The sequence below is a fragment of the Dendrobates tinctorius genome, unplaced genomic scaffold (genome assembly GCF_039654945.1).
Source record: "Dendrobates tinctorius isolate UK_male_01 unplaced genomic scaffold, ASM3965494v1 ptg000205l, whole genome shotgun sequence".
NCBI lineage: Eukaryota > Metazoa > Chordata > Amphibia > Anura > Dendrobatidae > Dendrobates > Dendrobates tinctorius.
Genome location: NW_027361872.1, coordinates 2,517,978 through 2,533,575, shown reverse-complemented (window position 1 = coordinate 2,533,575; position 15,598 = coordinate 2,517,978). Strand labels below are relative to the sequence as shown.

General features: G+C 45.1%; 1 protein-coding gene across 2 annotated transcripts in view; it reads right to left on the bottom strand.

Moving 5' to 3' along the window:
• MSH2 (mutS homolog 2) overlaps nucleotides 1-15,598 on the bottom strand; it is a 194,231-nt gene that overhangs the window by 130,826 nt on the left and 47,807 nt on the right. For both annotated transcript variants that reach the window (XM_073554007.1, XM_073554008.1), the window contains one exon: nucleotides 12,595-12,794. In XM_073554007.1, coding sequence (XP_073410108.1) covers nucleotides 12,595-12,794 — 200 coding nt within the window. The remainder of the gene's footprint in view (nucleotides 1-12,594; nucleotides 12,795-15,598) is intronic.

Below are 15,598 nucleotides of genomic sequence, written 5' to 3'. Positions count from 1 at the left end.
CTCCATAAAGGTTATGGCCCCATAAGATGTTCCATAGATTATGCCCCATATGCTGCCCCATAAGATGTTCCATAGATTATGCCCCATATGCTGCCCCATAAGATTCTCCATAGATTATGCCCCCATAAGATGCTCCATAGATTATGCCCCCATAAGATGCTCCATAGATTATGCCCCCATAAGATGCTCCATAGATTATGCCCCCATAAGATGCTCCATAGATTATGCCCCATATGCTGCCCCATAAGATGCTCCATAGATTATGCCCCCATAAGATGCTCCATAGATTATGCCCCCATAAAATGCTCCATAGATTATGCCCCCATAAGATGCTCCATAGATTATGCCCCCATAAGATGCTCCATAGATTATGCCCCCATAAGATGCTCCATAGAGTATGCCCCCATAAGATGCTCCATAGAGTATGCCCCCATAAGATGCTCCATAGAGTATGCCCCCACAAGATGCTCCATAGAGTATGCCCCCACAAGATGCTCCATAGATTATGCCCCCATATGCTGCTGCAAATAAAAAAAAATTACATACTCACCTCTCCGTCACTGGGGGCCAGGTGCCAGTGTCACCACTGGCTCAGGACCCTGGCACCTGAGATATTCACCTGTCCCTGGTCCAACGCTGCTCGCCGCTGTCTGCCAGGTCCCTCCGTCAGTGACTGTTCAGGCAGAAGGCGCGGCGTGCACTAACCATGTCATCGCGCCCTTTGCTGCCTGAACGTCACTGACAGAGGACCCGGTAGACAGTGGTGAGCAGCGCTGGAATGGGGACAGGTGAATATTGCATATACTTTCACGGTCTCCCGGTACCGCTCATTAAAGTCATGAATATGCGTATATTCATGATTTTAATGAGCGGTACCACGTGACCGCTGAAGGGAGGCCGTGGGAGAAGCGGGGCGGGGGGGGGGGGCCTGCAGGGACGCGCCGGGGGGTAAGTATGATCTGACACCCCCGCTCCCCCTCCAACCCCCTGGCGTATATGACTCGTGTATAAGCCGAGGGGGGGACTTTCAGCCCCAAAAAATGGGCTGAAAATCTCAGCTTATACGCGAGTATATACGGACATTCTACACTGTTAACCCTTTAGGCGTTTCACAGAAATTAACACACTTATTAACAGCAAACCTGAACACTTTGAGGGATGCAGTTTTTAAAATGCTATCAATTTGGGGGGTAGGGTTAAATACACATGCCCCACAAAGTCACTACAAAGTTGCATAGGTCCTTAGACAAAAGATTTTTGTAAAGTTTTGTAAATTTCCCATAAAAAAAAAAATAATAATAATTGTTGCTAAACCTTTTAATCCTGGCAGCTTAACAAAAAAGAACATTTGAAAAATTATGCTGATTTAGAGTAGAAATGGTATTTTTTTGTGATATACAGGGTTTAAGGGTATAAGCATTCAAAGATTGAAAATTGATATTTTTTTCAAAATGTATTAAATTTCAGATATTTTTCTAAATAAAAACAAAACATTAACCCAAATTTATCACTAAAGTGCAACGTGTCACAAATAAGCAGTCTCAGAATCTCTGGAATGTGTTGAAATATTCCAGATCAAGGTTGAGCAAATTATTCTCCCAAGAGGCCACATGATATAGACCGTGATTGTTATGGCTGCCCAAACAAATCAACCGAACTTAATGGCTACGTTCCCACGATCAGGAAGTAGCAGCGTAAATCACGTAGGTAAATCTGTGTTCAATGAACAATGCGGATTTACCACATCCGATACATCTACTGTTGAAACTAGCGTCTCCTGCACAGAAATTGAAAAGCTGTGTCTTGAAAACCCGCACCGCGGGTGAGTTTACGTGGCGTCAAATAGAAGGACAGTGGGCATGGGATTTGTATAAATCCCATCCACTGAGCTTGTACTGTACAAGGCAGCGTTTTGATCACAGTGCAAGTGCGCTGCATCAAGAACGCTGCCATTCCTGATCATGGGCACGTACTTAAAGGGGTTGTCCACTACTTGTACAACTCTTTATCAATCCCTATATGTGCCCCCAATAAAATAACACTTACTCCCCTCCAATGCTTTCACCAACAAATGCCCATCAGATCACAGTACTATATATCCCACACACATGGCCCTTAGGGGCCCAGTACTACGTCCCCACACACGGCCCTTAGGGGCCCAGTACTACGTCCCCACACATGGCCCTTAGGGGCCCAGTACTACATCCCCACACACGGCCCTTAGGGGCCCAGTACTACGTCCCCACACATGGCCCTTAGGGGCCCAGTACTAAGTCACCACACATGGCCCTTAGGGGCCCAGTACTAAGTCACCACACATGGCCCTTAGAGCAGGCACAGTACTACGTCACCACACATGGCCCTTAGGGGCCCAGTACTACATCCCCACAAATGGCCCTTAGAGCAGGCACATTACTACGTCCCCACACATGGCCCTTAGAGCAGGCACAGTACTACGTCCCCACACATGGCCCTTAGAGCAGGCACAGAACTAAGTCTCCACACATGGCCTTTAGAGCAGGCACAGTACTACGTCACCACACATGGCCCTTAGAGCAGGCACAGTACTACGTCACCACACATGGCCCTTAGGGGCCCAGTACTACATCCCCACAAATGGCCCTTAGAGCAGGCACATTACTACGTCCCCACACATGGCCCTTAGAGCAGGCACAGTACTACGTCCCCACACATGGCCCTTAGAGCAGGCACAGTACTACGTCCCCACACATGGCCCTTAGAGCAGGCACAGAATTAAGTCTCCACACATGGCCTTTAGAGCAGGCACAATACTACGTCACCACCCATGGCCCTTAGAGCAGGCACAGTACTACGTCCCCACACATGGCCCTTAGAGCAGGCACAGTACTACGTCCCCACACATGGCCCTTAGAGCAGGCACATTACTACGTCCCCACACATGGCCCTTAGAGCAGGCACAGTACTACGTCCCCATACATGGCCCTTAGAGCAGGCACATTACTACGTCCCCACACATGCATGCCGCTATTCATGAATCAGGAGAGTTTCACTCCAGCACGACCCTTGATCTAGACAAGAGTAAACATCAGCCCTCAGGAATCAGGCCTATAGTATGTGCTTATAGACATCAAAACCCAACATATTACCTATTCTGTAATGTCTGCAATATCTAAGTGTTTTAGTATTAAAAAAAAAGTCAGGATGTAATAACTTGTGTTCAGAAAAGAAAATTGAAAGGAGGAAGTTCTCTAACCCCCCCGGATTTGAGGGTCACCTGCATTGCTAATATTGGCGCGTTAGACTGAAAAAGGTTAGTGGAAATAAATTAAAATCTGAAAATAGGAAATGAGCCATCCAATATATGAGAGAATGCTAATTTTACCACTTGCCTGCTCATGCAATTCTTGTCAGTGAAATGCACCTCAAGGTTACATAAAACAAGGCAAGTGGAAAATTATTTTTAGAAATAGAAAAGTTAGAGGAGTTTGATTGGTCAAGGACAAAATCAGAAAAATGACATTTCGGTTGGATGCTTGCCTGGTCCAAGTCCAACAACTCAATTTATTAGCAAAGGCTCAGAAGACGGCACACTCGGCTACTCCACGTCATTCTCGGGCGTGATGAATGGCCGATCTCCCACTTATCACTCTTCGTAATGTGTGATAATGTATCTCACTGAGTAATGAACCCCAAGAGAACATTTGCAAATAATGATAGAAAAAGGCAGAAAGAAGATAAAGTTCTGTCTTTCACTCCAGAATGTTTAGTTTTACATAAATCTTTATAAGCGTAATCAAATCTACCTGATGTAAGAACACAGACGAAAAAGTACTGGGAGGGCTGAGGCTCTCAACCAGTTTGGTGAGAAAGCATCCAAGAAACTCAGTTTTACCTAGGTTGCTGAGGCTTTTGGCAAACGTCTTTGGCATTTTTTATTAACTAGTGAGTAGGTTGGCAAAGGGGCCGGCCATTCCCTCCCCTACAGTTTAGATTTTACAAAAGGCCCTCTGACAGCTCAGATAAGGGGCAATGCTAGGTCAGGTATAGATGCAGTCAGTGTTAAAGCCCCGTCACACACCGCAATCTCACCAGTGTGATCGCTGTGTGTGACAGCGAACGGCCCCCCTTCCGGTATCTCTGATCGCTGCAAGAAACCTCTGGACATTTTTTTGTCGCTGATCTCCCGCTGGCCAGCACGCATCGCTGCGTGTGACAGGCGGGAGACCAGCGATCAGCTGTACTAGGATGTAAAAAATAATAAAAAAAAAAAAATAAAAAATATTGTTATTCTCACCTTCCGACGTCCCGCGCAGTCTTCCTGCCTCTCTCCACGCTCCCGGTCCCAGTAATCCTTTGCAAGAATGACCGCGAGACTTCGCGATCCCGCGAGAACGGACGTCATCGCGGTCATTCTCGCAAAGGATTACTGGGACCGGAGCGTGGAGAGAGGCGGGAAGACTGCGCGGGACGTCGGAAGGTGAGAATAACAATATTTTTTATTTTAATTCTATTTTTGACATGAATATGGCATCAGCGCTAACGAACACAGAGATGCCGCGCGCTCGGCGTCGCTGTGCTAATCGCTGGTGAAGCTGTCTGTTTGACAGCTCACCAGCGATCACATAGCGACTTACCAGCGATCCTGACACGTTGATATCGTTGTCGGGATCGCTGGTAAGTTGCTATGTGTGACTCCAGCTTTATGAATGGAACATTGTGCTGGTATGGATATGCTTTCCAATTGAGGAAAACCTGTTTGTCTTTTTTAGTCATTTGCAAACTTGACTGAGTCCATGGCTCCCCTCCCGCCCTCAGCTGACTGGCTGCATGGCACCACCTCTCTTCATGGCCGAAATCTTGTATATGCACCGCTCTTAAATCGGTTGGTGCATGCGCAGAAGGTTACTATGTGCTGGCCGAATCCTTACTCTTGTACTGCAGCTGTGCTAGCCACAGAAAAGGGAATCATGCACAGCTTCAGCACAGGAGACTGTGTCCACTATCGATCAAGCACTGGAGAAAAGCAACCAGCAGAGAGAAGGAAAGAAAGAAGAGTCATTGTAACAGACCCCCCCCCCCCCCCCCGATCAGTGCACAGATGGCACCCCACCACCACCACCAGCGCACAGATGGCACCCCACCACAACCAGTGCACCGATGGCACCCCACCACCACCAGTGCACCGATGGCACCCCACCACCACCAGTGCACCGATGGCACCCCACCACCACCAGTGCACCGATGGCACCCCACCACCACCAGTGCACCGATGGCACCCCACCACCAGTGCACCGATGGCACCCCACCACCACCAGTGCACAGATGGCACCCCACCACCACCAGTGCACAGATGGCACCCCTCCACCACCAGTGCCCCGATGGCACCCCACCACCAGTGCCCCGATGGCACCCCACCACCACCAGTGCACCGATGGCACCCAACCACCACCAGTGCACCGATGGCACCCCACCACCACCAGTGCACAGATGGCACCCCACCACAACCAGTGCACAGATGGCACCCCACCACCACCAGTGGACAGATGGCACCCCCTCCACCACCAGTGCACAGATGGCACCCCTCCACCACCAGTGCACAGATGGCACCCCATTCCACACTAGCGCACAGATGGCACCCCACCACCACCAGTGCACAGATGGCACCCCACCACCACCAGTGCACAGATGGCACCCCATTCCACACTAGCGCACAGATGGCACCCCACCACCAGTGCACAGATGGCACCCCATTCCACACTAGCGCACAGATGGCACCCCACCACCAGTGCACAGATGGCACCCCTCCACCACCAGTGCACAGATGGCACCCCACCACCACCAGTGCACAGATGGCACCCCATTCCACACTAGCGCACAGATGGCACCCCTCCACCACCAGTGCACAGATGGCACCCCCATTCCACACTAGCACTGGCAATATAATTTAATAAATAAGATGAGCTCAGCAGTGACAAAATAGGTATCATTGCAACCGTTGCACACTGCCATATTGCTGTCTGGTTACAGAGTCCACAAGTCCCAGAAAACCTCCTCAATTAATAAGCCTTAAACTAAATATAGAATTTTAGACTTCCGAAGAATCATTGATGCAAATACCTCTGCTCCACACAACTGCGATGAAGTGAAATCTAGATGGATTCACATAATAAAACATCAAAACCCAATGATTCATCATTTCAGCCGCCCAATACAACAAGATGTGATCATTTGGTTTCTAAGAGAAAACTTTTCCCATTAAAGTAACATGAAACCTTGCTGCTCCAGATAATGAGGTTGCCTGTGCGAGTACCATGTACATGCTACAAACACTGCAATTATGGTGATCGGGATTTTCCATTTACTGGGTCAGTAAAATACATCAGTCACATTGCGGCGAACAAACCCACCCGTCGGCTCAGTTCACAACACATTTTTGCATTTTGTTGAAAGGGAATATTTATGCAATCGAAAAAAAATAAATAATGAGGCAGGCTCATTTTGGGAAAACTAATTACCCTTCAATAGGATATAAAGCCATGGGGCCTTTTACATAGGGTGACTGTCGGATGACTGACCATACCCTGTGTAAACCCTGCGAAGATTAATGATAATTTGCTGATTTATTGATTATATACTAATGTTTCGATTATCAATAACCTAAAAATCTGTACATCCACCCATGTACATGTGGGTATGTGATGCCAACACAACCAACACCCCTTATCAGTTCATTTGCCCCCATCAAGTGTATCCTAATCCCTTGGGAGTTTTTTTGTTTTTTTTTTATTTGAACCGTTCACAAGTTTTCCTGGATTTGGGGAAGAACCCAGCAGGTGGTATTCAATTCTCCTACAGTGCCTCCACAGGCAAAAAGAAGCATTACACAATTCACATTAAGATGGTTTCTTTAATGTATGGATGTACAAGGTCCTTCTAGTTCTAGTTAATAGTTGAAGTGCGGTGGTGGCATTTTTGATGAATATGGTATATACACTCACTGGCCACTTTATTAGGTACACCATGCTAGTAAGGGGTTGGACCCCCTTTTGCCTTCAGAACTGCCTCAATTCTTCGTGGCAGAGATTCAACAAGGTGCTGGAAGCATTCCTCAGAGATTTTGGACCATATTGACATGATGGCATCACACAGTTGGCGCAGATTTGTCGGCTGCACATCCCTGATGCGAATCTCCCGTTCCACCACATCCCAAAGATGCTCTATTGGATTGAGATCTGGTGACTGAGGAGGCCATTTGAGTACAGTGAACTCATTGTCATGTTCAAGAAACCAATCTGAGATGATTCGAGCTTTATGACATGGCGCATTATCCTGCTGAAAGTAGCCATCAGATGTTGGGTACATTGTGGTCATAAAGGGATGGACATGGTCAGCAACAATACTCAGGTAGGCTGTGGCGTTGCAACGATGCTCAATTGGTACCAAGGGGCCCAAAGAGTGCCCAGAAAAAATTCCCCACACCATGACACCACCACCACCAGCCTGAACCGTTGATACAAGGCAGGATGGATCCATGCTTTCATGTTGTTTACGCCAAATTCTGACCCTACCATCCGAATGTCGCAGCAGAAATCGAGACTCATCAGACCAGGCAACGTTTTTCCAATCTTCTACTGTCCAATTTCGATGAGCTTGTGCAAATTGTAGCCTCAGTTTCCTGTTCTTAGCTGAGAGGAGTGGTACCCAGTGTGGTCTTCTGCTGCTGTAGCCCATCTGCCTCAAAGTTCGACGCACTGTGCGTTCAGAGATGCTCTTCTGCCTACCTTGGTTGTAACGGGTGGCAATTTGAGTCACTGTTGCCTTTCTATCAGCTCGAACCAGTCTGCCCATTCTCCTCTGACCTCTGGTATCAACATGGCATTTCCGGCCACAGAACTGCCGCTCACTGGATTTTTTTTCTTTTTCGGACCATTCTCTGTAAACCCTAGAGATGGTTGTGCGTGAAAATCCCAGTAGATCAGCAGTTTCTGAAATTCTCAGACCAGCCCTTCTGGCACCAACAATCATGCCACGTTCAAAGGCACTCAAATCACCTTTCTTCCCCATACTGATGCTCGGTTTGAACTGCAGGAGATTGTCTTGACCATGTCTACATGCCTAAATGCACTGAGTTGCCGCCATGTGATTGGCTGATTAGAAATTAAGTCATAACACACAGTTGGACAGGTGTACCTAATAAAGTGGCCAGTGAGTGTATATTGAAATGTTGCAGGAGTAAATGTATATGGACACGTTCAGTATTTGAAGATTTTCCGACACCAGAGTGTAAGCAGGTAAATGATTGCGTAAAATGATCTTGTTTTTATACATTTTTACTTAGGGTGTTCCCATCTTCAAGATCATATCCCAATATGTAGTAGGTATAACACACTGCTCAAAAAAATAAAGGGAACACTTAAACAACAGAATTTAACTTCAAGTAAATCAAACTTCTGTAAAATCAAACTGTCCACTTAAGAAGCAACACTGATTGACAATCAATTTCACATGCTGCTGTGCAAATGGAATAGACAACAGATGGAAATTATTGGCAATTATCAAGACACCCTCAATAAAGGAGTGGTTCTGCAGGTGGGTACCACAGACCACATCTCAGTACCAATGCTTTCTGGCTGATGTTTTGGTCACTTCTGAATGTAGGTTGTCCTTTCACACTTGTGGTAGCATGAGACAGACTCTACAACCCACACAAGTGGCTCAGGTAGTTCAGCTCATCCAGGATGGCACATCAATGTGAGCTGTGGCAAGAAGGTTTGCGGTGTCTGTCAGCGTAGTATCCAGAGGCGCTACCAGGAGACAGGCCAGTATACCAGGAGATGTGGAGGGGGCCGTAGGAGGGCAACAACCCAGCAGCAGAACCGCTATGTGCCAATAATAATGTGTGTAAAGCGCTGTGGAATTAATGGCGCTATATAAATGAGTAAAATAAAATATTGGACTATTCTGAATTGGCCTTCTGAGCCCTGACCTAAATCCTATTGAGCATCTTTGGAAAGAGCTGAAACATGTTGTCTGGAAAAGGCAACCTTCAAACATGAGACAACTGCATTTGCTCTTCAAGAGTGGGCCAAAATACCTGTTGAGAGGTGCAGAAGTCTAATTGACAGTTACAGGAATAGTTTGATTGCAGTGATTGCCTCAAAAGGTTGTGCAACAAAATATTAACTTAAGGGTACCATCATTTCTGTCCAGGCCTATTTCATGAGTTATATTTTTTTTTATTCTGTGGAAGCATGGTTGAAAAGCAATGTCTGACTTTCATTTGCTCATTTTCATAGATTTTGATTATTACTTTTGTCAGATTTAAGTTATTTCTGTCACCAAATGAGGGGTACCAACAATTTTGACCACGTGTGTATGAGTGGTCATAACCATGGATACCTAAGCTGCTATAATGCCCTGCAAATGAGGTGAGTGACATAGCAAATCAGAAGAACTATACTACATTTCTAACTGAAGTTATTTGCTAATATTATTACACCTACTACATATTGGGATATGATCTTGGAAATGAGAATATCTCTTTACAGTTTTTTTTTCCATTTATTTGAATAGGGAAAAACACAGCAAAAACACTGAAGCAATTAATAAGCTGCAAGTTTAAAAATAGAAAAAAGGAGAATGTGCTTGAGATTTCAGAGAAAATCTAAAGAGGTAAAAGTCAGCTGAGTATAGGAAGCATTAATATCAGTAATAGTTGATCTGAAATTGACAACTTTTTAAACATTTACCAGTATATTCTTTACTATTTTTTTGGTAGCATCTTCCTATAAAACTACTGGGTAGATTAAGCTTAATGAGTCAATTAGATTTTTTATATTTGGCATCCCCTTAAATGGAACGTAAAGCTTAAATATTTATGTCCCGCTTTAGTGCTTCAGTATTCTTATAATTTTAAGATCTACTGAAAGAAGAAACAAGCCAGCTGTCACAATGCCAGTCATAGCGGTCGCTGCCGGAGCATTAACTTTCACTGAAATCAATGGAAGTTTTAAGATTTGCTAACAAGATGTCTGAAGGTGTCCATGATCTTGTAAAGAAAGTAGAAACCAGAAAAAAAAAAAAAAAAGAAAATGCCTTGGAAATTCACCAGCTTTTATCCTTTAATCAGCAGGGAAACGAAGGAAAGATTGTCGGTCAATGAGAACGCTAGAAGACAGAAGTTTTCATCCAACTTGTAGGTATATGGGCGTGCCATGGTCACGGGGAAAATAATTAAAGTATATTATACATATACACAGTATATAAATATACCAAATGAGATAAAAGTATTATTTCTATAATGCAGCGAGTCTGCTACGATCATTTGAGAGGTCAGAGACTAACACTGAATGAGAAGGTCTGGCCAAAAGAAAAAAAAAAATTAAAAATTAATCGCCAAAGATAGCACAACAAACTCAAGAGACTAATATCAAATTAGAAGGTTTGACTGAAATTCGGCTATCCAAATCTATCCCAGAGGCGTTGGATGGGGTGGAGGTCAAAACTCTATCCTTATAGGGATGTGTCACTTACTGGGCTTCTTGCTGCCATTTTGATAGTATAACAGTTTTCACTGCTGCAGATCTAGCAGTGCTCTGAATGCTGAGCTCGTATAGCCTCACCCACACCACTGATTGGCAGCTTTCTGCCTATGCACAGTATACACAGAAAGCTGCCAGTGATGGGGTGGGGTTATCATAACACATGAATATGGAGGACTACATGGCAGCAGGTTTACTAGTCCTCTATTAATAAAATCACTTTTACCAGCAGGAGATTATCAGAACAATGCTAACCAGCCCAGTAAGCGACACATCGCTGGAATCAGGGTTTCTGCCCCTACATTACACAGCTCTCAGACTAGCTGGCAAAAAGCTGGCGCAGATTCCCATTTGAAGGCCCGAGTTGGACTCCTAGTAATACTAATGTTTGACTACAGAACCTGCATTGCTGTGTGCTTGATATCCAATGAATGTGGCCAAAAGACTAAAACAAAATATTTAGGATCAGTGTTCACATTTTGTTCACATACCTTTAGCTATTTATTGTAAAAGTGACATCGATAAGATTACATCCACACTCCCTGGGTAATCAGATTTTCTATCCAGATTTTACATGGACAGCATCATGAATGAGAATATATGAAAACTGATTTAAGCTGCATCCAAAAATATCCAGAAGTGTGGATTTATAATCCGAGGCAGATCAATTTATGCTGCAGATTATCCCTGCTGACTTCACCCTTTACAATGGAAAGAGTGAAAGCTACAGTTAATCCGCCACATTTTGGTTTTTAACAAGTAAATACATAAAAACAAACAATCTGCCCCATTGATGAAAATTTTGCTGCTGTGAATTTCTCAGCGTGTTTTGAAGAGGATGCATGTCATATGCATGTTCCCTTAGGATACAATTACATGTCTCCGGAATAATGAAAGCAGATCACGACTAATTTCATTTCACAATTGCAGAATACTATTAGTCAGCAGTAACCACCAAGAAGGTTGTTTTGGGCTCGGTTTTAAGTGTAAGGCTTTGTGCACACGGTGCGGATTCCGCTGCGTTTTTTTCCGCTCGGAACCGCAGGTAAAACCTCAGGTAAAGTGACCTGCGGTTTTCCTGCGGTTTGGTCTGCGGTTTTACACCCCTACTATGTTAAAGGTGTGAAACCGCTGCGGAAACCGCAAAAACAATTGACATGCTGCGGTTTGTAAACCGCAGCACAACCGCACGGAAAAAACCACACCATCAGCACAGCGTTTTTGAAACCCCATAGGGTTTCATTGTACTGTACTTGGTCAGCGAAACTGCTGCGTTTCTGCAGGGGCAAAACCGCTGCGGAAACGCAGCAGAATCCGCACCGTGGGCACACAGCCTAATAGTACCCTTGGGGAGCGGAATGCCTTTCTTAGGCAGAGGTCACACTTGCAACTGCAATGCGCGAGTTTCTCGCATCAATACCCGGCACTGCCGCCGACGGTTTGGATCAGAGCGTTCAGCTGCCGGGTATTGAGGCAAGTTTCTCACATTGCAGTTGCAAGTGTGACCCCGGCCTTACTGTTGAATGCCTTTCTTAGTGTCGCGAGTATAGGCAAGTGAGGTTAGGCCAAGCACATGGTGGCCGAAAAAGGATTTGCCGTGCTGTGATGTGATCAGTTTTCCTACGCACGTTGGTCACTGGGGGGGGGGGGGGGGGGAAGACTGTATTTTCAGCATGGTTCTGCCAAATTGCCAATATGGTAGAAAAGTGTCTTCCAGCTCTGACGTGTGCGTGTATATATATATTATTTATATATATATATATATATATATATATATATATATATATATATATATATATATATATATATATAATGTATATCCCATACAACTCATGTAAGGGCTGCACCATAATGACAACCTCTGTCTAACCCAGAGGGAGCAGCAGATCTGGTGGTCCCAGGCAGTGCATATGTTACATGCAATACTACATTTCCCCTGGATTAGCAGGGTACAGATTGGCTTCACCATCTCCCAGTAATATCAGCTGCTTTCTAATCACTGCAATAAATGCTATATAAAATGACTTAAATTACTTTGTGCCAATTTAAACATTTATTCTAATATACCGACCTTGATATTTCTCCAAGACCTGGATGACGCTGGGCAGCTGGTTCACTGCCTGATACAGCCGGTAACAATCCTGCAGATTTGCATTCTGTCTTTGGAACTTCTTGGCCAGCCGGTTAAGATCTGGAAAGCGACGGAGTAAATCTTCCTGTAGACACTGTCTGAGTTCAGCATCGGTCGCAAAGGCTTCCACCAGGTTCAACCTGTGAATGATTGGGTAATGTCAGAGCTGTGTGACGGCTACATTCACATTAGAAATTACAGGATATCATTAGAAGGGGATTTATGGAGCCCCTACCGAATACATTACTGTTACAGCATTTTATTTGGACCTAAAAACAAATTGCCGAAAATTACAGAAGGTGCAGGGAACTCCGTCCTGATGAGCCGTGATCAGACCCTGGAAAAAAAAAAAAAACGGAGATATGTTCCAGCTCCTAAAGATAAAATCCAAAATTAATTTAGTCCATGTGAAAGAAATGATAAAGATCGAGGGATTGCGATTGAAACGTGTCGCCTTATCCTACTCATTTGGGTGCTATTTTAGGAGCTATTTCATTTCTTTTGAATGGACTAAAGACATTTTGGATTTTATCCTAAAGGAGCTGAAATAACTCAAGTCTTTTTTCATACCTTTTTATTATTCCCTAAATTACTATTAAAATAATTTATCGATGAGACAGAACCGGCACCCTCTACCTCTGGCCTTCGACTCTTACACGCTGCAGTCCCCCTGAATAATGAACCAATCAGTTCATTAATATGAGACTGCAAGATGCTGAAGAAACCCAATGTCTCGATAATAGTCAAGTGCGACCAAGTTGATACAGGTGCACAGAAAGTCAGCGCTTTCTACTTTTCTCCCATGATCTAGTTACTCCTTTTGGCTCCATTGAAAAATAAGAAATAATGTCAAGGTGGACATATCCAACAGATATTTCAACCTATCTTGGCACATTATCACCTATTCCACCTATTAACAGCATACTGATTGTTAACGGTTACCCCTCTGATCTGCTAGGACCCCTATGATCCCAAGAATGGGGCTCTGAAACGCTCACGGCAAAGCGCACATCTCCATTCATTGTGTATGGGGCTGCAGAGGATAGTCATGCGCTGCACTGTGGTATCCCCGGCAGTCTCATACATCATGAAAGGAAAGTGAGCAGCCATCACTATTTCAATGGGATATCCCGGAGCCGTGTTCTGATGATTGATGAGGGTCCCAATCCTCAGGGACCAGCAAGGTAGTAGGAAAATAAAGGCGCCCTTAACACATTAGACTAATGAGTAATGGCACCCGAACCCACTGATGGCAACGGGCTTGGCAGACAGTTTCGGTATATTTAGTGGTCCCGCAACAGATGATGTCAGGAGAGATAAGGATCGACCATGTTAGAGGAGAAACACTGGTGGAAAGCAAAGAGAACCTGTAACCAGAAGTGTCTGTCAGGAGCGCTCCTGTGTACTAGAGGGTCTGGTGAGATAGTGGACAGTCATCTAAAGTCTATGGGGGGGGGGTTAACCCTGTAAGTCATGAGGACAGTGACCACAAATTCCAGTTCTTCGTTTAACGGCTCAAAGACAAAAGCTGCAAAATATAAATACAGACCATGGACTTGTTTTATAAGATCCTATAGAATAAAAATCAGTAGACCCCGTAAGAACCGGGCTTGTAAACAGCCCTGACAGTTATTTCTTCCTCCACAGAGGCTCCGCTACAAACACACTGCAATGCAGAGCTGGAGGAAGTGCGATGACTGCAGTCACAACACAGAATGGATTTCTAGTAAGGAGTCAGACGGAGCCGCACGTCTCGCACATTGCACGGCTCTCACCTCCCTGTACGTCGTAATCCTGTAATCACGATGCACAGGGTGAAAACTTCTTATGGCGTCTCTATATAAGAGGATATTACATCACTGTGTATAATACTGATGTCAATTACCACTGCTCCCTGTAGAACCCTGTATGTACCCTGCTATCTGTATGAGGCCATCACATTCTGCCCTGCTTCATCTGCGATATTACAGGGAATCTGACAGCGTCTCGGAGTAACACATACATTGCTACAATAATGCAGCCGGTCGACGATTCATCCCATTTTGATAGGAGATGCCATCACTTTATGATCTTCCAGAGGCAGTTTATAGTGTTGGAATAAATCACCAGTAAAAAGGATCTTGGCAGAGAGGAAAACGTGGAACACATCAGGAGCCATTTATTGCGAGAGTTGCTGCTAGCTGTATACAAATGTCTGTGGCCGCTGGCCGGTTCCTTCTTGTAAGAATGGTCACTTTAACAATAGGAGATCACTATGTTAGGACCCCCAGCATATCAGCTGTTATCTATGAAGAAACCAAGACGGATCCTCAAGGGTCCTCCAGTGTGAGACGTTCTACAACTGCTCTACATGGCTGAGGATCCTGATCAGAACATCACCTACTAACTCAGAAATGTCCTACGGGCTCCGTAAGAACGGGTTCTTTACATTAAGAAAGCCTCTCCTGGTGATCGAGTCTAATAATTATAGGGACACTAAAAGAATGAAAGCTAAAACAGGTGTATCTCTATTCTGAAAATCTGTGGATTCTTACTGCAAGAAATGGGATGGGGGGGGGAAGGAGCATTTAAGTGGAGGAAGTGGGCGTCCCAGCGGAGGTAGCGCACGGGCAGAAAGGCCCCCCATCAGAGGAAGCACACAGGTAAAAAGCGCATGGACAGACCGGCCCCCCAGCAGAAAAAGCGCACGGCCAGACCCCTCAGAGGAGGAAGCAGAAGGGTGGGCCTCCCAGCGGAGGTAGCAGATGACTGGGCCTCAGCGGAGGAAGCGGATGGGCCCTAAGTTTTTTGTTTTGCTTTGGGTTTTTTTGCAGCACTAGAAAAGCAGATGTGGATTTACTCTTTTATTTCACCAGTTTTGCCCATTCTCAGTTGTGTAAATATGTAAAGCAGGTAGCTCTATGTAGATGAAACTTCCCCAGGAAATCACTGCCACAATGCCACC